Source organism: Lipophrys pholis, assembly GCF_963383615.2.
Source record: "Lipophrys pholis genome assembly, chromosome: 8".
In the NCBI taxonomy this organism is placed as follows: Eukaryota; Metazoa; Chordata; class Actinopteri; order Blenniiformes; family Blenniidae; genus Lipophrys; species Lipophrys pholis.
The window spans coordinates 29379110-29401819 of NC_137630.1; the positions used below are offsets into that span (position 1 = coordinate 29379110).

General features: G+C 42.9%; 3 protein-coding genes across 4 annotated transcripts in view; 2 read left to right on the top strand and 1 right to left on the bottom strand.

Moving 5' to 3' along the window:
• Positions 1–587: 587 nt before the first annotated feature.
• On the bottom strand, positions 588–8575 carry idh3g (isocitrate dehydrogenase (NAD(+)) 3 non-catalytic subunit gamma). Of its 2 annotated transcripts, none has more exons than XM_080468772.1 (12): positions 8481–8575; positions 8193–8240; positions 6357–6454; positions 6151–6266; positions 5968–6028; positions 5699–5831; positions 4773–4906; positions 4551–4653; positions 4314–4460; positions 4094–4188; positions 2386–2446; positions 588–1387 (listed from the first exon to the last, which is right to left on the bottom strand). In XM_080468772.1, the coding sequence occupies exons 1-12, from the start codon at positions 8559–8561 to the stop codon at positions 1286–1288; spliced, it is 1179 nt and encodes a 392-aa protein (XP_080324898.1). In that variant the 5' UTR covers positions 8562–8575; the 3' UTR covers positions 588–1285. The 2 variants fall into 2 exon arrangements, with proteins under 2 accessions (XP_080324898.1, XP_080324899.1); XM_080468773.1 differs by having other exon boundaries at positions 6357–7076.
• A 197-nt stretch (positions 8576–8772) lies between these two features.
• fam3a (FAM3 metabolism regulating signaling molecule A) lies at positions 8773–13026 on the top strand. Its single transcript, XM_080468839.1, has 10 exons — positions 8773–9023; positions 9886–9917; positions 10003–10110; positions 10201–10224; positions 10330–10456; positions 10791–10849; positions 10963–11013; positions 11130–11214; positions 11589–11715; positions 11836–13026. Exons 2-10 carry the CDS (start codon positions 9905–9907, stop codon positions 11932–11934), a joined length of 693 nt encoding a protein of 230 aa, XP_080324965.1. The 5' UTR covers positions 8773–9023; positions 9886–9904; the 3' UTR covers positions 11935–13026.
• Positions 13027–14538: 1512 nt separating this feature from the next.
• Positions 14539–22710, top strand: part of wnk3 (WNK lysine deficient protein kinase 3) — a 38928-nt gene continuing 30756 nt past the window's right edge. Inside the window, exon 1 of the mRNA XM_080469156.1 lies at positions 14539–14817. The gene's annotated coding sequence lies outside the window, so the exon portion shown is untranslated. The remainder of the gene's footprint in view (positions 14818–22710) is intronic.

The window sequence follows — 22710 nt, forward strand, 5'->3', positions numbered from 1 at the left end:
GCTGAGCATTTTTTTTTTTACTTTAAATAGAATTTAAAAAGAATTATGATTTTCATACAGAAGAATCTGTCTCATTTTGGATTTGTAAGATTTGACTTTCTTTGAGGAATTCTGCACTTTTGAGTTTGTTTGCACATTATTGGTTCCAAGCTTAGATAAGTGTGCACAACAATCTGAGCTTAGTTTTGAGTTTACGTTTATATTTTTAAGCATTGCATAACTACGATTTATTAAGTTAATACAAGAGTCCTGATTTACCTGCAGCCCACTAATCCAGAGGAATTCATTCATGTTCTGTAAAGTGCCAGAAATGGTTAACAATTATAATTATTGTCAAAATGTTTTAGAGTTTTGTCTTTAAAAATGTTACAAAAAAATAAACTGACTTGTAACTTTGAATGATTTTGGTCTGTGAGACGCTAAAAACCAACAGCCTCTCACCACCGGGCTGACAAAAGCATAATGTAAGTATAGGTATTGCATCAGCAGCATTGGTGGATTCTATTGGTAGCCAATACTGTTTTTAATATGTTTTTCTATTTAATACAAAATCTCACCTCACCTGAAGTTTTTTTCAATTTTTTTTTATAAAGTATCTGTACATCAAGTCACTTCAGGTTTAAATCCACAGCAATTAACTGCAGGAATCAATAGAATTCAATGAAAAACAGAGATTAATGTAGATTATCATTTTATTAAGAGCTACGATATATATTATATATGCCCGCCCACAAACATGAAGAAACTAGTCCAAGTGTCACATGTCAGGAGAGCCAGTTCAACCCTGTGATATAACCAACACGGCAACATTCCTGACAGCAATTAGTTGATATATCCATCCTATGATCATACAGCGATGAACATAACAGCCAAAACAGTTAACATTAAACAAAAAGGACATCATAGAAGGTAAACTGCAACCTGCCAGTTCATTTAAAATAAAAAAAAAGTTCACCTGATAATTCAACAGTTTGGTTGATTGAGGCTGTAACATCGTCGTATTGCAAAAAATAAATACCGGAGTGGATTGCCAATGCTCATTTTAAGCTTTGTATGCGACTGTTAACAAGCATACTGGAAGCATTTCCACTAGACAAGCCTCATGTGACACTTTCTACACACGGATATGGATAAAGTGAAGCGCTCCGAATGCACAAAGAGCCGACTCTACGAAAAAACAGACGCGCTGGGTGATTCATCCCGGACACGTTTCAGCTGACGACTCTCGGAAGTGGGCGGGGGGGTGGGGGGAGTGTGGGGGGAGTGTGTGCTGCCTGCAGCGGAGTCAGAGCTCGGCGGTGAGCTGCCCGTTACTCTGGATGAGCCTCATGATGGTCTGGACCACCTCGGACGTGGTGCCCTGTCCTCCGATATCAGCTGTGTGCAACTGCAGAGAAAAACAACAGCGTGTTGAGGGGACGTTTCTCCAAACTGGATCTAATGGGCTGAATTAGAGGATGAAAACAAGCAAAGTCGTCATTCTCTGCAGTGTGAAGTGATAAAAATATTCCCACACAAATCCAATGATTGCTTAAGAGTGAAAACGGTGATATTTCAATGTGTTCAGGTCTTTTGTTTACATGTAAACAAAGCTTCAAGCCACTGAAAACAATCACCTCTGAAGTGGAGATTTGGGAAAAACTCTGTTTGCGTTTGCGTGTAGATGGGAGGAGACGGAGGCTAAGTCACAGTGTGTGACCTGCATTTAGTTTTCCAGGATTCTGATTGGCTGGCGTGGCTTTATGCTTCTCGGTACATTGCGGCCAATCGGTTTGTTGATAGGAGTTCTCAACAAGGTGTTTTTTTTTATGTGGGTTTGTGTAAATGAACCTTTCTTTTGAAAACATAAGAGGGGGGAATATCTATATAAATTTTATATACCAACTGTCCGTAAACATGGCTTCAGTTTGCATTCCACACTTAAATTTTAAAAGTCACACATCATAAAAAAAAACAACACTCTTTTACTGACATGATGTGAGACAAACCACACTAAAAGGGAATGTTCTGTTCCTGCTCTGCTCCAAACCAACAAATTGCACTTAAGAGTGTGAACACAGCCCTTCAAAACTCTGGAATCTGAGCTCAATTTGCCTCTGGAACTTTAAATCCACAACTCATGGTGCGAGCAGCTGCTCAGAGGAGGTGAGGCGTTTTGTTTTTTTTACAGAATGAAAGGCTCATTGTGAATGCTGATGCCACACAGTGAATCAGGCGACACACGGTGCCGGACGAGGGACGAGCCCCGCGACACTGAAAAGGACACAAAGTCGTTCTGTGTGACTGGATTGTGATACGCCGGGCCTCTAATCCCGTGTGACAGCGCGGTGGCCGGGTGGCCAGGTGAGGAGAGGAGCCAATCAGAGGAGGAGGAGGACGACTCACCCTGGTTTCATTCATCGTGGTCAGCACCGCGTTCCGGATCAGAGTTGCGTAGCCATTAAGCCTGGTGGAGGGAGAGCACGTTTAAAACTTTACCTCTCAGAGGAACTGTGAATTTAAAAGAGTCATATTGGTCAGAATATAAGACAAGCTTTTTTTTTTTTCTTCCCTGGGAAAAGTGAGGCTGAGTGCTGGATGCTGTTGACAAGCTACTCAAAAGGCTTTAAAACACAAATTGGCTCAAGACACTGTAACGAGGAAACATCTGAGAGGTTCTGCAAAGCTGCAATATGGGGCCTGTGTGTGTGTGTGTGTGTGTGTGTGTGTGTGTGTGTGTGTGTGTGTGTGTGTGTGTGTGTGTGTGTGTGTGTGTGTGTGTGTGTGTGTGTGTGTGTGTGTGTGGACCCATCCAAGTGTCTGCAACACATCACTGATACAAGAGAATCAACAACAGCTGTCTCGCTCCTCATGTTTTCATTTGTTTGTGGCGAAATCCAACCACCCCGAAGGTTATGATGATTTTTAGAGCAGCGGTCCTGACGTCCCTCGTCATGAAACCCTCAAAAACATTGATTAAGAGAGAACTTCTTCCCACATGACCCTTTACAGCCACTGGCACTTTATTAAACCTGCACGCTAAGCTGCTATTTATGGAGTTCTCGTCTGCTTTTAACACAATCCAGACCCACATTTTAATTTACAAACCTCTGAACAATTTTAACTTTAATGTTTTAGGCTGGATTCTTCTTTTTTTTTTTTTTTTTACACAAGGATGCATGTTGAGGGAGATGTCATCGTCCACTAGATCTCTCCAGAGCTGTGTCCTCTCGCCTCTCCTCTACATTTTATACACTAATGATTGCAGAATGTGCAGATTTTTAATCAAACCTGTCGTTGCCAGATTTGTAGCCAGACATGTTTCTCTTCAGCACAACAAACAGAAAAAACAAGGACGTGTGCATTGATCTTAGACAAAAGCTCCATAACAGTCCAAAAACTTTCATCAAAGGTCAGATGGTAGAAAATGCAGATATTGATAAAAAGGTGGGACTGCTCTGGACTCAAGAGAATCTCCACAAGAAAAAAGAAAGAGGACAACTGATCTGACTGAGGAAACTTTCCAGGTTCCAGATCGATCCGTCTCTGATGAGTTTATTCTGTAGATCATATATTGAATCTGTGCTGACCTTTTCTGTTCTCTGCTGGTTTGGTCTAAAAATGCACTAAGCAGTGTGATAAGCAGTAAGACCTGTGGGAGTGCAACCGTGCCGACAAATGGATCTGTACAACAAGATAAGAATCAAGGAGCCTGATGCCGACGCTCCCATCTCTTACATGCACAGTTCCAGTTTTTGCCTTCTGGCTTTCGGCTCAAAATTCCTCATATGAAGCACTCTTAATTCCTAAAGTCATTCCCCTTCTGAATACGGGACAGGGTGGGAGGAGTCGCACCTAATTTGATTTGAGGCTTCTCACAGGAGGCAGGAACTTATAATATGCACTGATGACACTTTAACAATGTTGATTTCATAGCCGATAGGCGTTTAGTTTATTTTACCATTCAACTGAGGGACTAATACTGATGAGGTTTCAGCACAGACACAAATAAAACCAACTAAACCTTCATTAAAACAAGATTTGGTGGGTCATTTTAAAACCAGGGTGGTCTTATATTCAGGTCAGGACAGAACTTTATGTGAAAACATCTCACTTGAGGTGATCGAGCATCATGCAGCTGGCGAGCAGCACAGCGGTGGGGTTGGCAATGTTCTTCCCTGCAATGCTTTTCCCCGTGTTCCTCGTGGCCTGAGATCAAAAAAATACAAGATATTTAATTGTAATGATAATTCCGAAGGCAAACATGATTCATCATCCTTCAAGCCTGAATGGCACCAGTGTCCGGACTCAGCAGCCAATACCCAAACACTCACCGTCTCAAACACGGCGTAGTCGCGGCCGTAATTGGCCCCGGGCACGAGGCCAGGCCCCCCCACCAGGCCCGCGCACACGTTGCTCACCACGTTCCCGTACAGATTTGGCATCACCATCACGTCAAACTGCTGAGGCTTGGACACGAGCTACAACCAGAAACGAAGAGCGCCAGGGACAAAATTCAGGGCCTGGAACCGGTCCGACATGGACGCGTCAGAAATGTGTCCGACCCTCACCTGCATGGTGGTGTTGTCCACGATCATGCTGTCGAAGGTGATGTCTGGGTAGCCAGAGGCCACTTCTTTGCAGCACTGCAGGAACAAGCCATCGCCAAGCTTCCTGTGGAAGCACGAATGTCAATGTCAAAACTTCCAGCACACAGAAACTCACTTTATTATGAAAGACTGAGAAGGTCGGGCCGCTTGAAGAGAGAAAACATTCTTCACAGAATCACTTACATGATATTGGCCTTGTGTACGGCAGTGACCCTGCGCCGGCCTTTCTCCCTGGCCAGTTGGAAAGCATACTCTGCAATCCTGAGGGAATTGTTCCTTGTGATGATCTTCAGACATTCCACAACTCCCGATACACTCTGCAAAAACGATGGAGAAGTTAGAATCAAGACAGAAAACAACAACTTTTCTGAAATCCTCTCTATATGAAGCACTAACGTTCCCAAAGAGCCACATGGAATATTAGCACTACTATTGAGGGCCGGGACTTAAGTTTTGCTCAATAAGAATTATCTCTTGATGAAAGTCTGATTAATAACATCATTTTTATTGATTTACTGTCTTTCCCCGATTTTTTGTCTAGAAATCATGAGTACATTTTTCTATATTTCAAGTTCAGCGAAAAAGCTAAATTAAAACTATATATTTTTCATTAACAGTCTATTTCTTCTCACTGTGAAACACCAATCATTGTGATGTAACAATTGCTAGCCCCAAACAATAATGGAATAATGGCCAAAAAGGTGAAAAACATCACCATTTTAGATGTAATAAAGGTAATATTAAGAGTAAATTTCATTTGATTCAGGACTTCCCAGTGAAGTCACACAATACGGCAGGTCTGATATCGATTGACATTCAAACTTAATTCAACTAGTTCATGTTGATAATAGTGTGATAACTTTGTTAAAGTTTAAGTGTGCAGAAATAACCGACATTCTTATTCTGTGCAAACATTAACTTCAGGCTGTAACTACACAAATTAAGTAAGATGTGACGTTTATTTCGGGAGGATGAAAATGTTGAAATATGCTAACAAAGCGTGTTTGGTAAGAAACCAACAGGAGCAGCGGAGAGGCCTTTAATTGAGCCCGTTTCAAGGCTGAGGTTCAGCGGGGAGCAGAATTGATTGTTTTCCTGTCGGGCCTGACCTCGTGCTCCAGACTGCTGTACTCTCCCTCTGTGTTCTCCCTGATGATCATGATGTCGATGTTCTTGTGACGAGTCTGAACTCCGGGGAGCGACTGGCAGTGCATCACGTTGGCGTAAAGGTCCAGGCTCGTGCTGTTGGTTCAATATGGATCGAGAGGGGAGAGGAGGAGGAAAAACAATGGGTCACTCGGGCTCAAAGGGCCAAATTATGGAGGAAATGTGAGCCCGTCTCCTTACTGAGGGAATTGAACGTCTGATTCAAACTTACCGCAGCACATTGTTTCTGGATTTGACGGATGGTGGCAAGGTATGCTTGGTTTCTATGTTACCTGTCAGGAGAGTTGCACAAGTTATTTTTGTCTGAGGTCTTATTGGAAATGACAATCAACTTCTTCTGTTTTTATATTCACTTTTTGGCACGGACGCACACATACAAGGGCAATTTGTGTACCTTTGAGGGCAACTCCATTCCGGCGGATGGCAGTGATGGCATTATTCATGTCGTCATCCGTCTCCAGGGCAGAGTTGACGTTCACCACCTCAAAGTCCACGGGCACACAGCTGAACCTGCAGCACAATGACAAGCGACAGAGTGGATGGAGCTCTTCCGTCTGTAGTTTATACTCCTGAACAGATTCCACGTTCAAGCCAACCAACCTGAAAACCTCTCTGACGTGACTGAAAAGCTCCGGGCCGATTCCATCTCCAGGTATGAGTGTGACAGTGTGTCTGCCTCCGTACTTTGCAGGAGGAGGCTGAGACACATTATAAAAAAAAAAACCTTTACAAGTCTGCATTATATGTCGAAGAACATTTAAAATGTTTTTTTTTTTTTAATACAGATAATTCAGAAATGACTTGCAACGTGATGATGAAGCTCAATAATTTACAGATTAAAAGGTATAAAGTATTGGACAACGGGTTGAAGCTGTGAGAAAAAATAATCAGATTAAAACAAAACTGAGGCTCATTGTGGAAAAATACAACTTTTACACAATTTTCAGCTGCATTGAAGTCATTTGTCGTGTTACAGTGGAATAAATTCCTGCCAGGAGACATGGGAAATGTGTATAAACAATGTTAATGGGTGGCAAAATGTTGAGCCAACAGCATGAAAGCAGCCAACAATGTTGAGGATCAGCAAAAAAAAGCTTTTAGGCAATTGTGAAATAGCAAAAATCTGCAGAGGAAAATTAAATTCCCAGCTTGAGATCACATCCAATCCAGCCCACCAGTGACTCTACATGGCTGCGATTACTCCGGTCTAGTAATTAAAATACGTTTTCTACATCACAACACAAGTTGTAGAAAACATTCCTTCTTGTACGTGCTGAACGTGACATGTGACAAAATGCTTCTACTTACTATGTTTCCTCCCTGCTGATGAAGATGGACAGCAAGAAAACCAGAAGAACGAGTTAGTTTGAGAGCTATGCAGAAGAACAAGATGAATGCAAACACAGTGGCAATAAAGCACCCCCAGAAAAACCACCCATACAGCACTGTGGTAAAGCTTAAGGCAGGTGAAAGTGCCCTTTAGCCATCGATTAATACAATCAGGAAGGGCTTGAAGAAGGAGAGATGCTCCATCAGTTCACAAGATTTAAAAAAAAAAAAAAACTTGAAACCATTGCTACCAGAAAGATTTTTCACAATACTGCATGTTTTAATGAAAAAAATACAATTCTTACCCAACCACATCCAAACTAAAACTAACAGCCACACCACATGAGATGAAGCGTTTAAGGAGAAACAGAAGTCTTAAACCATCACCATTATATTAGCCATTATAATTCAAAGTGTATGTCTGAGAGAAGAAGCCAGAAAGTATTCTCAGTCACCCCTACCAATAAAACAACAATAAGAAGTAATGTTGCCATGAGAGAAAAGAAGTTACTCAACTATTTTGAACTTGAAAAAGTGGTATGCAAGAATGGTTAAACAAAATTCACATTTTGATGCTATTCATATGGAATTAAGTATAAAATAATTGATTAAGAAAGTGTAGGAACAAAAAGAGATAAGTACAACCTGTGGCGTTTCACTTTGAATTATCAGATTTTGTTTTGAGGAAGAATCTAAATCAATTAATCTATTAGGCTACCTAATGTAATATGGTAATATGTAATAACAAGCTTCTCCAACAATGTGACATCAGTGATGAAGCCGTTTTGCTTTTTTTAAATCTTTACTTTATCCTCTTTTTTGTGCATTTCTTTTTTATATCTTTATTGCATAATCCTGTAGAGTGTGGAGCATTTTGTCTGAAAGTCGCAAATCTAAATAAACCTGCTTTGCACACGTATAACTGAGTGTTTCTTACACACGATGCGTGTGTTAGAGGCAAGTTGCTTCTTGAAACATAAATTAAACCGGAAAGTAGACAATGTTGCCCAAAAACAACTTGAATCATTAATTAAAGTCATCAGAGGTCAATGTAATGTAATGTAATGTAAAGATAAGTCTCTGTGTTTGACAGTTTGATTCACTCACGGTATGTCCAGTATGATTCCTGTGATTAGTTAAAGTCGTTCCAAACACCTGAAAAACACAAATACACAGTATGCAGTGATGAAATCTAAAATCGACAGTGTGTATTGGGAAAAAAATGCTTTAGAACTTTAGATCCAGCAGAGAAACGCAGAAGACTGTTAGCTTGCTAACTGTAAAGCATCCCACCAACGGGATGACCTTGTGCCGGGATACGATAATAAAGCTCGGATTGAAGTGACACGTCGAGATTTGCACATGTTATAATCAAATTAACGCGTGTTTTCTTACTTTAACTGTAGTTCCAAGACGTCCACCCCAAAAGGGAGCGAAGATTTTGTAGGCTGAGAGAACAGCACTGTGGGCAGCCATCTTGGCTCTGAAGCAGAGGAGAGTGTGCGCGAGGAGCAAGGAAGCGGCGCGCCAGCTGCGCCATTATTTAATTTAATCAATTATTTTTATTTTTTTTTAACATTTTAATCATCTGTATGTGACGTGAGCGTTTTGCTACAATTTGAAAATATAGAATAGTAAAACAGATGCAATAAAAGAATAATATATAGTCTTTGGTCACGTGATCGCTCTCGCGCAGACTCCGTGCTGACAAGCCGGAGTTGACGATAAATCCGGAAGACAAATGACAAACATTTCCCTCTTTTTCCCTGTCAATTTCTCAGTGGTTTAACTTTCGCCGCGTGTATTTAGCACTTTATCCAAGGATTGCAGGAATCCAAGGCGTCTCGATGGGGAAACAGCGTAGGAAAGAGTGAAAGTCGGTGCTCGGTTCGTTACCGCCGAGACGAGACGAGGCGGCAGTCAACGTGGAGCAGACAGGTAAACATCTGTACAGCTTTTATACAAGTAACATCAGTACAGGTAACATCTCTGCAGCTTTTATACAAGTAACGTCAGTACAGATAACATCTGTGCAGCTTTTAGATGAAGACACGAGTCACTCATAATGTTTAAATGTCATGTTCTTCATTGGTCATTTATCTTTGCAGGGCCATCTGGCACAGGCACTATAATAAAACAAACACTTCTTTGCATGTGTCATACATTTGCATTTATTGCATAGCAAACGCAGATAAACACTTAAAAGCAATCATCGGACTGTCCCAATAATTTCACGTTATTTGCTCTGCATGTTCCTCCTGTCTTGTTATAACTGCCCCTTTTGTAGAAGTTGTTGCAAGTAACAAATTTCCATCACTCCCATTACTTTAATTATGGAATATTTCTACATACTTGTACTTTTTCTAATGTATGGGAACTTTTTTTTTTTTGCATTTCTGGACGATTTTTTTCGAAAACGGTCAACGTCCCAAAATGTAATCGATTGGTCCTTGGATGATGATAATCGTCCCTGAAAATTTTCATGCAATTCGGTTCGAGTAGTTTTTGCTAAAAGTTGGTAACATACATTTAATGTTCATGTACTTTGTTGTTTGTCTGAGAAATGTGCTTTGGACAGTTTTTCTGCTGAGAGAAATGAAATGCTTGTCCATGACAAAACAATCATACGCTCTGGAAAAGTAACCTGTTCTTTAAATGAACTCCTACGTTCCTCTTTAATTTGACGACACGGCTCACAGTCAACTTCTACGTCTGATGCTGACACGTTGGCAGGAGTTTGAGTAATTGTACTCGTATTGCCTCTTGGCCGTCCTAACGGAGCTGCTTTTTCCTTCTGCAGGTCTGTGAGACGGCGAATCATGAGATTAACAGGTGAAGTGACCTATATTGAATTGAACTGGTTCTCCGTTGCCGTCCCGGTGATGCTGAGGTTGTTCTTCCACCCACGGTGTGACAGGTCCTCTTCGAGCTGCGGCTGTGCTGCTGCTGGTCGGCCTCACCTGGCTGTTGGCAAACACTTTGTTCGGAGGGGACAGCGGGTCTTCCGTGCGCCATTTCTTCACAGGTAAGAACTGATGGAGTGAAGGAGTTTATAATAAAAAAATAATGTTTCTGCTCGTGTGTGATCGGTGCATTTGATGTGTTTTCTGCTCAGGTGCAGGCGAAGAGCCGACACCTTGTGAGTAGAAGAAACTCGTCATCACCTCTTTTCTCTCTCTCTCTCTCTCTCTCTCTCTCTCCTTTTCTTCTTCTGTGCTCCTTAACAATGTGCCGTGTGTTTTAGCTGAGCCCCGCCCCCGGAAGTATAAATGCGGACTGTCGGCGCCCTGTCCTCCGAAGCATCTGGCTTTCCGCCTGGTGTCCGGCGCTGCCAACGTCATCGGCCCCAAGATTTGTTTGGAGGACAAGATGTGAGGCCCGGCGCGTCCCCTCCCTCCGTCTTCTTCTGCGTGTCTGTCCCCCTTGCTGTCGCCTTCGTTCAATGTCTCTTTTGTTAATTTTGTTTTCAGTTTCACTCTGTTCTGTTTTTGTTTTGTTTTTTTTCCTCTGTGCTCTCACAACAAGTCTGAGGAGCTGAATGCAAGTACTGTCTCAGTCTGTTGGTCCCTCATGTCTTTGGTTTTTGTCTGTAGTTTTGGCTCCTTCATTCATGTTTTGGTAGTTTTCAAGCATCAGGTATTTAAAAAAAAAAAAAAAAAAAGTGGAGAAGCCCTGGGTTAAGCTTGTTTTATTTCTGTCTAACAGGTTATTGAGCAGCGTGAAGAACAATGTTGGCCGAGGACTGAACGTCGCTCTGGTGAACGGTAGGAGTGTTTTACTTCAGTTGCCTTCATAATCTGTTGTACTCTTTTCTCTCTCTCTCTCTCTCTCTCTCTCTCTGGTATTTTAACATCTTACTGCTGGTTCTTTGCTTCAGGGGTAACAGGCGAGCTGTTGGAGACCAAATCTTTTGATATGTGGGCCGGAGGTAATAAAAACCAGACTTCAATGTTTCGTATGAATTTCCCATCTGGTGCTGCATGTGGCTTCGCCGTGTCTTCCCCGTTGACCACAGTGCATGGCTGGTTTGATGTCCACTTTCAGACGTGTCCGACCTGTTGAAGTTCCTTCGGCCGATTCACGAGGGAACTCTGGTGTTCGTGGCTTCTTTTGACGACGCTGCGACAAAGTAAGAAGTGCAGCATGTGGTACAGCGCAGCACAGCCCCCCGTCTGGTGTCGCACTCACTCCCAAACACAAGCTGAACACATCTTTTATAAAAATCATTATAACTTCGAGTAAACTCGATGTATTTTAAATGGCAAAAAGACGGCAGACACCACGTCCTACTTGATCAGCGAATCCAGAAGCTGATGCAATTCAGTTGGTCTCACTTAAATTCTAAAAGAGTTTTAGGGCAAACTCTTTTAGAATTTGCCCTAAAACTTTCTATTTATTCCACTTTTAATAATTAAACATTAAATTCAAATCTTAAGGGTAAATCGTCGACATTTTCTTGCTGATAGAAGCTTTTTTTTTTCTTTTTTCTCCCGTTCCTATCAGGATGAATGACGAGTCTCGGCGGCTGTTCGAGGAGCTCGGGAGCACAGCGGTGAAGGAACTGGCCTTTAGAGACAGCTGGGTGTTCGTTGGAGCCAAGGGCATCGAGAACAAGAGTCCTTTTGAGCAGGTATGTCCACGTATCATAAAGTGAAATCTGGTGGGGGGGGGCTGACTTGTGATCAGCTGCGTGAATGTGACGCTGCTCTGCTTCTCCTGACGCCCGCTCCGGTTCCCTTTGGCTCATCAGCGTATGAAGAACAGCAAGAGCAGCAACAAGTACGAAGGCTGGCCCGAGTCGCTGGAGATGGACGGCTGCATTCCCCTGCGGCCGCCGCTGGAAAGTTAACTCCGCCCGGTACTTTCTCACCACGCAAACAACCCGTAGACAGAGTGACTGTTTGAAGAAAAAAAAAAAAAAAGAAGATAAAACGGAGTGAAAAATAGCCACGGACCTGCTGAGACCAGAGAAAACATTCTGGCTCCGGGGGCAGGAAACCTCCACGTTCTCCCTCTGGTGACAGAGACATGCAAAGAATGTTTTGACTTGATGTGAAATAATGCTGGAGCCTTTAGAGAAGTCGTGAATAGAGATCTGTGAGCCATTTTATTTTTTATTTTTTCAAAGCATAAAGTTGTATTTTAGACGGATGAGGGGAAGCTGTAAAGTGAAATAGTTTGAAGACCAAAGTGCAACGGTGATCGACGGAGAAGGTTTTCCAAAGATATTGTAGGAAGTGAAAATGTTTTGTGCCTGCAGGATGACGACACTCCAAACCTTCGGGTTTCACACTACAGCCTTCGGGAAACCGAACCCATGTTTGTAGGAGGGGCGGTTTAGATCTTCCTCTGTAGTTTGAAGTCCGTTGGTGGAAGGATTTTATATTTCAAATGCATTTTTTTCATTCGGTAAATGATATTTTTAGTGACGTTGTTATGCCTGATGCATCTGTTGTTTCCTTAGAACTTGATTCACAGCAGTCGTTGCTTACCACGCGTTTACAGATTTGTTGAGACAAACAAAGTCAAGGTCATAATCCTTTCATTGAATTATTTATTTTGATACTCTGACAGGAAATACAGTGGCTCTATCATAACGTGGCCAACTGTTTAAATGATGTCTGGGGCTGGCAGCCATCGTCTTTTAAATAGTTTTGTTTGAAGATTACATGTTTGGTTGTGTTTGTGTTTCTTCTTTTTGTTATTGTTGGATTTATTTTTTTGTGACTTTTGTAGGCAAAACCTGTAGGAAATGTAAAGAGGATCGTTATTATTATTATTATTATTATTACTATTATTATTACTACTACGTTTGAATGCCATATGAGCTGCCTTTGTCTGGATTAGAATGTTACAAAAAAAAAAGTGTTTGTTTTTTAAGATTACAGTCCGTGTTTGTATTGTGACATCTTTAAAAAAATGAATAAAATAATGTGACCACACTCGTGTGTAAATCCACTAGGGGGCACCAAAGTTCCAGGGCTGAGTGGGGTTACTCAGTTCATTGTGCTCAGGGCAGTTCTGCCCCGGTTCTGCCTCCCCCCCCCCCCTCTCAGAAGCTCGGGTGGTCTGAAAGATGTTCAGGATCTCCGCTGCATCAGCGACGACATAGGATCGCGATAGTCGGTTAATTGATAAACAGGAACATAAATATTAACGTTACAATTTCATCGTTACGTTGAAACATATTGTGGTGCCTTCACGTGTTCACACAAAAGTTGGAAATCAGAAAGTCCTTTTATTTGTCAGTATTTTTAGAGTATTTTCGCTCTATTGCAAAACGTTGACGCTTTTTAATGAAGAAGTCAATTCAGTGTGTATAGATAGATAGATAGAATGTTGATCTTTGCTCAGACCTTAAGATGATGGCGTCATAAAATCTGTAGAGGGAAAAAAAGCGAATATAATTTCAGATAAAAATCAGAATTTTTGCTTACATGATGGAACAATTCTTGACTTGGTAAACTGTAAATATTGCTAGCCGAGGCTAGTTGACTCTTTTCTAGCTGTTGGCAATTTCAAATTGTCAACCCGAAACAGCCAAACTGAAGCAAAGATATTGTTCGATGTTACATGTGAATTTTAATATAATTCTCTGTGACGTCTCTTTAATTTTGGGCCCATTATCACTACTAAGCAATTAAAATAAAACACCTTTCCTTTGGTGCTCCACTGAGACTCATCCAATATGCCGGTGATGCTGAACGCATTCCAACAGACTCCAAGGCGTTTAAGTATTTCTATTAAAATTTTCACCTCATAATTCCATTTTGTGGAACTATATGACCATAACTAAAAACAGTAAATACATTTGTTTAAGCTGACTGCTTTTCATTGTTGCCCTTTTACTGCTATATTGTTTTTACTGTATTTTATTGTTTTATTGCTTGCACTTGGTTTTTAGGGGTCTTTTTTAGTCCTGTTGATTGATGTACGTGTGTGTGTGTATGTATTAGATTATATATATATATATATATATATATATATATATATATATATATAGTTTCTTTATTATCGTGGGGAAAAGCCAGGATTTCCGAGCAGTCCCTGAAGGCAGCATTAAAATCACATAACACGCCGTGGAGAAACACACGTGCGGCGGCGCCCTCTCGCGGCGCGGCTCGCTCATGCCGCTGTCGGGTTTTGTTCGTCCTCTGGATGGTGATGAGCCCCGCGGCCAGCAGTGAGCAGCAGCACGGGCAGGCACCGCGCGCGCGCGCTCACTTCATACGCGAGGAACCTGCTGAGAGGCCGTCGGAGCCGCGCGCTGTAAATTATGTACATAAGTTCCGCTCGTTTTTTCGCCTCCCCGGATTACACGTGAATGGCCGGTCGCACAACTCGGAGCCGCCACACCGAGCAGCGAGTGGGAATATCCGTAAAAGCATCGTCTGAACGGGGCGGGAGGAGGAGGAGTGGGGGGGTGGTGGTGGTGTGGGGGGGTGGAGGGGACACCGCGAGCCCTCCGTCTCTCCGCCGCACGCACACCGACCGACCGACTCGACGGCTCCGCCGGGGATTTTAAAACGTAACACAGAGCCGTCGTCTCTCTCTCTCTTTTTCTATTTCATTTCTTTTTTTCCAGCGGGTGTAAATTAATTGTGTAGTTAGTGTACAGCTTGTGTAAATACGCCGGAACGTCTGTACAGAGATAATAAAGATCCACTTATCTGAGGACAACAGCTGCTTTTCACATAAACATGAGCCGAGGCGCTGCGAGCTCTCGTTCGAGGTGAGTGATGTTCATTTGTTGTTGTTTTTTTATTATTATGAGGGATCGTAGTTTTACACGGGGATACCTATGGAGTGTGCATCCTCTCTTGTGATTGTGGGGTAAATCCATTGAACAAAACAAAACAACCCCCCCAGTCAGGTGCAGAAGCCGCTCACACACCCACCATCCGGATGAATTGATGTTTCTGTTTGACTCCGTCACTCCTGCCCTGGATGGCAGATCGTACTTCGTGTCTTTTCACCGTTTGCACGGCGTTTCTGGAGTCAGCTGAGCTCCCCGGCTGGCCAATGGCCGCACTTCATGGTGCCTGCACATCCAGGCACATCCATCACTGCTGTGTACATGCTGGAGCCTATAAATAACGGACAGTAATTGCTTCATGACCAGTCACATCATAGCAAGGGGGGGGGGGGGGGGGGGGGGGGGGGGGGGGGGGGTAGTCATGATGTGTTGCAAATTTAAAAAGAGAGAAATCACAGTTGTTTATGGTGTGGATAAATTATTCATACAGCTCAGTATCTCCTGCTCAGCAACTGTATTGATTTCTTCTATCAAAACAAAGCATCTGATCCCTGGGAGAGCAGTGGTGGTGTACTCACAACATTAGAGAGGATGCTTCCTCCCCTTAAAAAAAAAAAAAGAAAAAGAGCTGACGGGTGCTAAAGTAATGAAATCAACACTCATGCTGATGCTCCCATCTTCTGTCAGGTTTAGAAAAAAAAAAAGGTCCTGGGTTGTTGATGTTGAGCAGCTCCTCTGGTAAAGCCACTTTAGTGACATGTAATCCTGATTCATCATCTGCTGATTAAGGATCGGCTGCCCTCACCTGGATTAGAGGAATCCTGTGGAATCGGCCCGTCCTGCACGTTTGAAAGGACTGAAAAGAGAACAAAAAGCAGAGGGTTAGATAACACATATTCTCTCTCTCTCTCTCTCTCTCTCTCTCTCTCTCTCCCAGTGAACAGTACTCTGTGTGTGCTACCTACACTTCACTCTCCCATGCTTGACCTGGATCAGACAAAAGTCCCTGTTGTGGGTTTTTTTTTTTCCTGCCTTGAGTTTCCCCTAATGGGAAGAGAACAATCATTGTGTTTGATTCTGGTGGTCGGCATTTGATAGTTTTCATCACATTTCAAAACAGGGAAGCAACATGTGCCGGACAAATTGTGCAGTCACTGAATTGGGGGGGGGGGGGGGGGGGGGGGGGGTACTCTCCACCACATTGTCATATTTCCTTGTAAAAAACCCTGAAACCCTGAAAAAAAAAGGAGACGTGATCATGTTTATTTCATGACAATAACTCAAGATCGAAAAGTTGCACTAAGCAACTGAGTAAACTGAGTTTTATCAGGAATCCAGTCACATTTTTTTATTTAAATACATTTTAAACATATAAATTGCCAAATATATGTAAAAAATTACATATATTTTCTCTGTTCGAGTCTGTTCGCCGTGAGAGTTTTTCCAATATTTACATTTGACATATAGTGGTAGTTATTTCAACTGTTTTTAAAATTCTCACCAAAGTGTGATTCGGGGAAAAACGAAGTCTTGAACTCGCCTTCAGTAACATCATTTAGTTGAACTCTTTAATTTATTTGTATTTCACGGAGCAATCCTTAAAGCAGAGTTGTCAAACTCATGTCTACTTCAGGGGCCACGTACATCCAAAATCTCATTTTGAGCCGGAGCGGTAAAATAGTGCCACATTAACCTTTAAATTCAAACTGTTAAAGTTTTTCTCTATTGTGATGCGGCGAACACGTCATGAAATGATCTGTATGGGCAGAAAACCAAACAATTACTACAATCTCATCACGAGGCCAATTCTAATGAAACCCTCTGGTGCAAAATGCAGTGAAATGACCCGACAACTTCTCCAGTGGCTGTTGCATTCTGGGTGTTTTTTTCTTCTTCTTTTGTTTGTTTTCTTCACTAAACTCACCCTGACAGCGGGACTTTGAGGCTCATGCCAGTTCGCTTATCTTTCACAGCAGCATCACCGATATCTGAGGTCTCAGTGTCGTGAGATGTGTTAAAAATCTGTGTTTTCTTTGAAACTTTTTGCAAAGTTGTTCTGGGGTTTGGCCGGACTGGAGCCTCTCACGGCCCTGATGTTTTACGCCGACTGTCGTTTGCCCCTGGACGTCATGAGAATCGTGACAGTCGGAGATCGACGCCTTTCTGTCTTTGCTGCAGCAGAAGTTCGTTCTGGGAATGTTCCCCTCCTCCAGAGATCCGTCCCGGTGTGACGGGAGTCTCTTAGACCTTGTAGACCTTGTAGACCCCCCCCCCCCCCCCACACACACACACACACACACACACACAGGCAGGAGAGGGAGGTGTGTCCGTCATCTAAAATCAAGCAAAGCTCTTCCTTATCTGGTTTTTAGTTTCCAGCCAAATGAATCTGCTGAATGTTTTCAGTCTTTGCTGACTCCATGGTACAGCCAGCTCCTTCAGTCCACTGATCTGCAGACTCATAACATGCAAAGTACTGCAGCTGGCATTTAATACTGGATTACAGTGCAACACACACACACGCACGCACGCACACACGCACGCACGCACGCACGCACGCACGCACGCACACACACGAGCTAATAATATGCTGTAATAACTTCCTAACTAAAGGGTAATTTAGCGATTTAACTTTTTTCTGTTTTACTGTCATAATTTAAATGAGATTTAAATCCTTCCTGCCTCGCAGTGAGAATAACTCCTGGTTCAATTCCAGGCGCGGTGGTGGCCTGCAGGTTCTCTTTGTTGTGCATTTTGGGTTTTCTCCGCTTGTAAGTTTGACAAAGTGATGTCAAAGCTCGACGGATATTTAATTAATATCATTAAAAATGCTTTTCAAGACATTTTATGCAAAATTTAGATTGTTTATATAGAATTTCATATGTTTCTGATAAAAAATGTGTGTTCGTTGATTTAAAAAAAATACAAAAATGTCTTTTTATTATGGCTGAATATAATAAGTAGTATCAATTAAGATACCAATATTTTACTGTACTATTAGAATACTATGGAAATACTTTAATTATGCCAGAGGGAAATGATCCAAGTATAATGATAATGCACACAATACAATAACAATACAAGCGATATGAATCACAGACTTATTTGACGTCGCTGGTTATTGTGTCTGCTCATAAGAAGTGACCGAACTGAATTAAACGCATTGAGATCTTTATTTTACCGAGACGGAAAACTTAACATGTTGAGTTGTAATAAATAGTATCTGTCACTAGAACACTTTTTGTTTTTAACATAATGTTCAAATGAGACGCATCCTGAAGCCTCTGCTGCTTCCCGTCCTCAAGAACAGAAACTATTCATTTGATTGTTTGATATTTTAGCAGTTATGAAAATCAGTTGTTTGAACTTTAAAGTGTTTTCACCTATTTTAGTATAAAATCACTCCTGCGTCAATCACAGCGGTGTCGATGTTATACATATTAGGTATTCATCGCCTAAAAGAAATGATTCGTTTTGAGGCCAGATGAATGACCTCAATCAGCCATGGAGTTTAAAGTCTGAACACACGAGGATGAAAAGGCCGTTAAATTCTGCCTTCTGCTCCCGGATCTCGCCGTGACGGCGGACGAACCACCGCAAACCGTTTCTACATGTTAATGTAATCACCTGGTGTTTTTAACCACTGAAGTCATTTCTCCTCCTCACCTCTTCCTTCTCCTCGCTCCACGACTGTGGTCGCTGTTGTTCGGGGCGGAGAGATTCGGCTTATGGCTGCTGCTTTCATTCACACAAACATTGGCACATATTTTATCAAGCAGAAGCCCCCCCCCCCCCCCCCACCCCCCACTGCCCCCTTTTCTGTCTGTGTCACCCCCACCTCCCGCTTTATCTGCCTCTTGTTCTCTTTCACACACACATTTTTCCCACCCCTTCGCTTCGGCTTGTTGCCCCCCCTCCCCTCGCTCCATCCCTCCTTCTCTCTCTCTCTCTCTCTCTCTCTCTCTCTCTCTCTCTTTGAAACTCTACTGTCCGCCTGCTCCCACCAACTGCAATCCCTTCCTGTCCCCCTCGCCACTTTTTATTCACTCTTTTCATCTGCATGTCCCCCTCAATTGTGAAAACATGGCTGCCTGTGCACACACACACACACACACACACACACACACACACACACACACACACACACACACACACACAGTCCGCTGGCCTTTCTTTTGTCTCCCTGTCTAGTTATTTTTTAATCCGAAGCATCTTTATAACCATCAATATGAAGACATGAATGAAAAAGTAAACTCAGCTTGCAGTGGATTTGGGGTCTTGTGTTGCTGTCGATTGTTTCAACGTGTGTTTTTCAGCCTATTGCAGAAAGTTTGCGCTCAAGCTTGGAGCTTTGCTCACAAAAAAAGTTCTGGGTTGTGAGAAAAAGACATCATGGAGTCAAAGATGTCACACTGATTTTTGCTGCACAGATCAGGCAGCTGCAGGTGTCCCGTCCCCCCCCCCACCACCCTCACCCCCACCGATGCTGGAGCCTTGCAGAAGCCCAGAGGGCAGGGCGAGGGCGAGGGATGTCAGATGCTCAGCTCCCATGTACTCCGACGGTGACGCGAGGACTCGATGCGGGCGGGCGTGCTGAAGCGAGATTTCACCGTCGTTTTTTTTTGTTCGTTCCGACTTCAGTTCACCTCGCTGGCCCGCACAGTCGCTGCTTGGCCATTTGGCTGGTGTCAGGAAATTCCTCTCAGCATTCTTTCATTGAAAGGGGACATGTGGTTTGGGCGCGAGTCACAGTTCGCTTTTGATGTGTGTGTGTGTGTGTGTGTGTGTGTGTGTGTGTGTGTGTGTGTGTGTGTGTGTGTGTGTGTGTGTGTGTGTGTGCGTGAGACAGAGACAGAGACAGAGACAGTGATGGGGTTGAACGTGTTTGATGTACTGTGATAACTCTGTCCGGTATGTGGCTTTCATGGGAACTCCTTGCCCTGGGGACATGGGCGAATAAGCTCCTGTTTAAAGGACAACTTCCCTCTCTTTATCGACTGTTGTTTTGCCCCCTCTACGTTCCCCACATCCTGTTGGCCTGCACCTTTCTAGACCCGCCGCAGACGACAGTAGTGAAAACGGGAAACTTTCGTAGCGTTTTGGCCGTCCGTTTTTACACGACACTGAACGCTTCTTGAGAACGGTCCCCACGGTGGGACTTTTCAAACGTCCGTCGTCGTATAAAGTTTTTACAAACGCTGCGCGTGCGCATCATAAATAGTTCTTCTGCACATGTGCAAGTAGATGGACAATAACAACATATTCTCCCGGGACCCTGTAGTTTTAAAGTGACAGTCACCTGTAATAGCAATCAAATAACTGTTATTTATTTTTATTATTATTATTATTATTATTTTATTATTATTTATTTTCTAATAGCACTCAAACTTAATCGTCTGTACGTGCCCTCACATTGTTAATGTTTATAACAACAGCACCCACTAGTGGCCCTACAGGAAACCTACACCGTTTCCGTGTAAACGGACATCGTTTTCAAAACATTGTCGCGTAAACGCAAAATCTTCCTGAAACGAAAGCACAAAAGCAATGAGTTTCCACTTGAAGAGTTGTCGTATAAACTGGGCCTAAATCTCTTAACAAGTTTCAGGATTATAATTCACACTCACTGGCTCTGAATGCGTTGGATTTAGACAAACTATTTTTTTCACTTGGTAAAATACTTGGAATTAAGATCAATGTGGTGATTATGTTTCTTGCATCATGGCTTCAGGAGTGGGGTGTGCTGTGGGAGACTGTTTGCTCAATTGTAATTATACTTTGTCTGTTTGAGCTTGTGTCTGAGGAATGTTGCTGAACTGGAACACTTTCTTGTTCTCGAGCAGCCTCTTAGCAGTTGGTCCGATATCAGCGTATTGTGTTTTAATTTGACTGACAGCTCCTCGCATTGGATGTCACTTTAGTTTCCTTTAAGCTTGGAGACAAAGTGCGTGACGTGCGTGTTAATGACCATGTTATAAAAGAGATAATAGTTGCATTGAAGCACTCAACAAGTCCCCGGAGTTCCAGATTGTCTTCGGTCAAATTAAAGATGGCGTCCAGAGTTCCTGCTGTGACATTTTTAAAGCTCATTTCAGTTACTTACAGTACACGTGTGGTCCTTGGGTTTACTTGTACCATCATAACCTGTGTGCATGTTAGTGTCCTCCTGGCTCTTTCACAGTGGCTTTGGCTTTTATATCCATTATTATTAAATACACTTCAATATGACTCACTGCAGTGCTACACAGCATCACCCAATAATACATTTAAACTCAAAGGTTGCTTTGAATTAGAGGTAATTTATTTATTTGTTTATATAGATTGTTTACAGGGGCGGCACCCATGTCATCATTTTGCAGGATAAATGTGGTCACTTAAGAGATGGAGAGTCAAAAGGAGCCTAAATACTTCTTTGAGTATTTTCACTCTGTCTCAGTCTGTCTCAGTCAGTTCAGTTTCGATAGATAGATAGATAGATAGATAGATAGATAGATAGATAGATAGATAGATAGACAGATATGTATTGCTGATATCATAACTAATCCATCCCATTTCACCAATTGTAGTTCAAATTAAGCAAGGTCAACTTGAGGTAATCTGCAGTTCAGATGAGACCTTCAGAGGCATTGTTGAATTTGGTGTTACCTAATATTCGGAGCCTTTTTGTGTTTGCATATCTGTCCTCGTCCATGCCAATCTCAGAGATTCTCCTGATCCCTTCCCCACCTCTCCTCGTGGATCCAGTCGTTGTTCCTGCCCGGTGCGTTTGGAAATACCTCTCACAGCTGCACGTCTTTGTGCTGTCGTGCGGTGGGTCTCCCAGGCAATGCCATTCACCGCGTGATCCTTCACCGTGGGTTGCAAACCTGAATTGGACAGTGTGGTTTGACCCTCTCAAAGGCGAAAAAGGCCCGGCGTACTATGTGTGTGTGTGTGTGTGTGTGTGTGTGTGTGTGTGTGTGTGTGTGTGTGTGTGTGTGTGTGTGTGTGTGTGTGTGTGTGTGTGTGTGTGTGTGTGTGTGTGTGTGTGTGTGTGTGTGTGTGTGTGTGTGTGTGTGTGTGTGTGTGTGTGTGTGTGTGGCTTGACCCGAGTCCGAGGCGGCTGCAACCGGAGACGGTCCGCGAGCGTTTGACAGGGACGCCTCTTGGCAGCGGCCCGTCGAAAGTTGCACATGTCCTGCTGTAAAGTAATACGTGTTGAGTTGTAAACTAATACACACAAAAAACAGTTAATACCCCGAGCTGTGCGACATTTTTTAACTTCCCATTTAACTGCGCCGTTGCTCTTCTTGGAAAGCTGCATTCCTTCTGCACTGTGTATGTTGTTGGTGTCCATTAGCACGCTCTCCTCCTGTGTGGTCGGATGCCCTCCGTCGTAAAAAAAAAAAAAAAAAAAAAGAAACGGTGACTTTCGGCTTTATTGCGTCTGTTATTACCTCATCTTCGTCTCTTGGATACTGTCTCCGGAGTAACTTCTGGCTGGCCAGCGTCCTGATGAAACCACTCGGGCTTTCATTGGGCTGAGGAGACTGAATGCTAATGGGGTTGTTTTAGAGGCAAAGAGAATAATAGAAAAAAAAAAAAAGGTCCCATGAAAATGATGTTGAAACACAGCCACGCCAATATACTCACAGATAAAGAGAGTGAATAGTGTTGCAGGGAGATGGCAGCGTCAGAGGAACCTTGTGATCAGTTTCAGCTTTCTCCTGCCAGCAAAATCCCGAGCGTCTATTTGAAACTTCACAGCGTCTAATGTCACCCTGCGTGAGGGGCAGCCTCACCACGCCGAGCCGGCTGACGATAATCACAACCTTAGCTTGTGTATATTTATGAGCGCTTGGTTGCAGATGTGTGTAGAAGTCACTCCCG

Excerpts from the sequence above, each read along its gene's own strand:
- idh3g (XM_080468772.1), bottom strand. The coding sequence starts at position 8,561 with ATGGCTGCCCACAGTGCTGTTCTCTCAGCCTACAAAATCTTCGCTCCC. Across the intron at positions 4,907-5,698 it reads ACAGCAGTCTGGAGCACGAG|AGTGTATCGGGAGTTGTGGA; the intron begins GTCAGGCCCGAC and ends TCGTTTTTGCAG. Across the intron at positions 2,447-4,093 it reads ATGATGCTCGATCACCTCAA|GCTTAATGGCTACGCAACTC; the intron begins GTGAGATGTTTT and ends TCCCTCCACCAG.
- fam3a (XM_080468839.1), top strand. Across the intron at positions 11,014-11,129 it reads TTTTGATATGTGGGCCGGAG|ACGTGTCCGACCTGTTGAAG; the intron begins GTAATAAAAACC and ends GTCCACTTTCAG. Across the intron at positions 11,716-11,835 it reads ACAAGAGTCCTTTTGAGCAG|CGTATGAAGAACAGCAAGAG; the intron begins GTATGTCCACGT and ends TTGGCTCATCAG.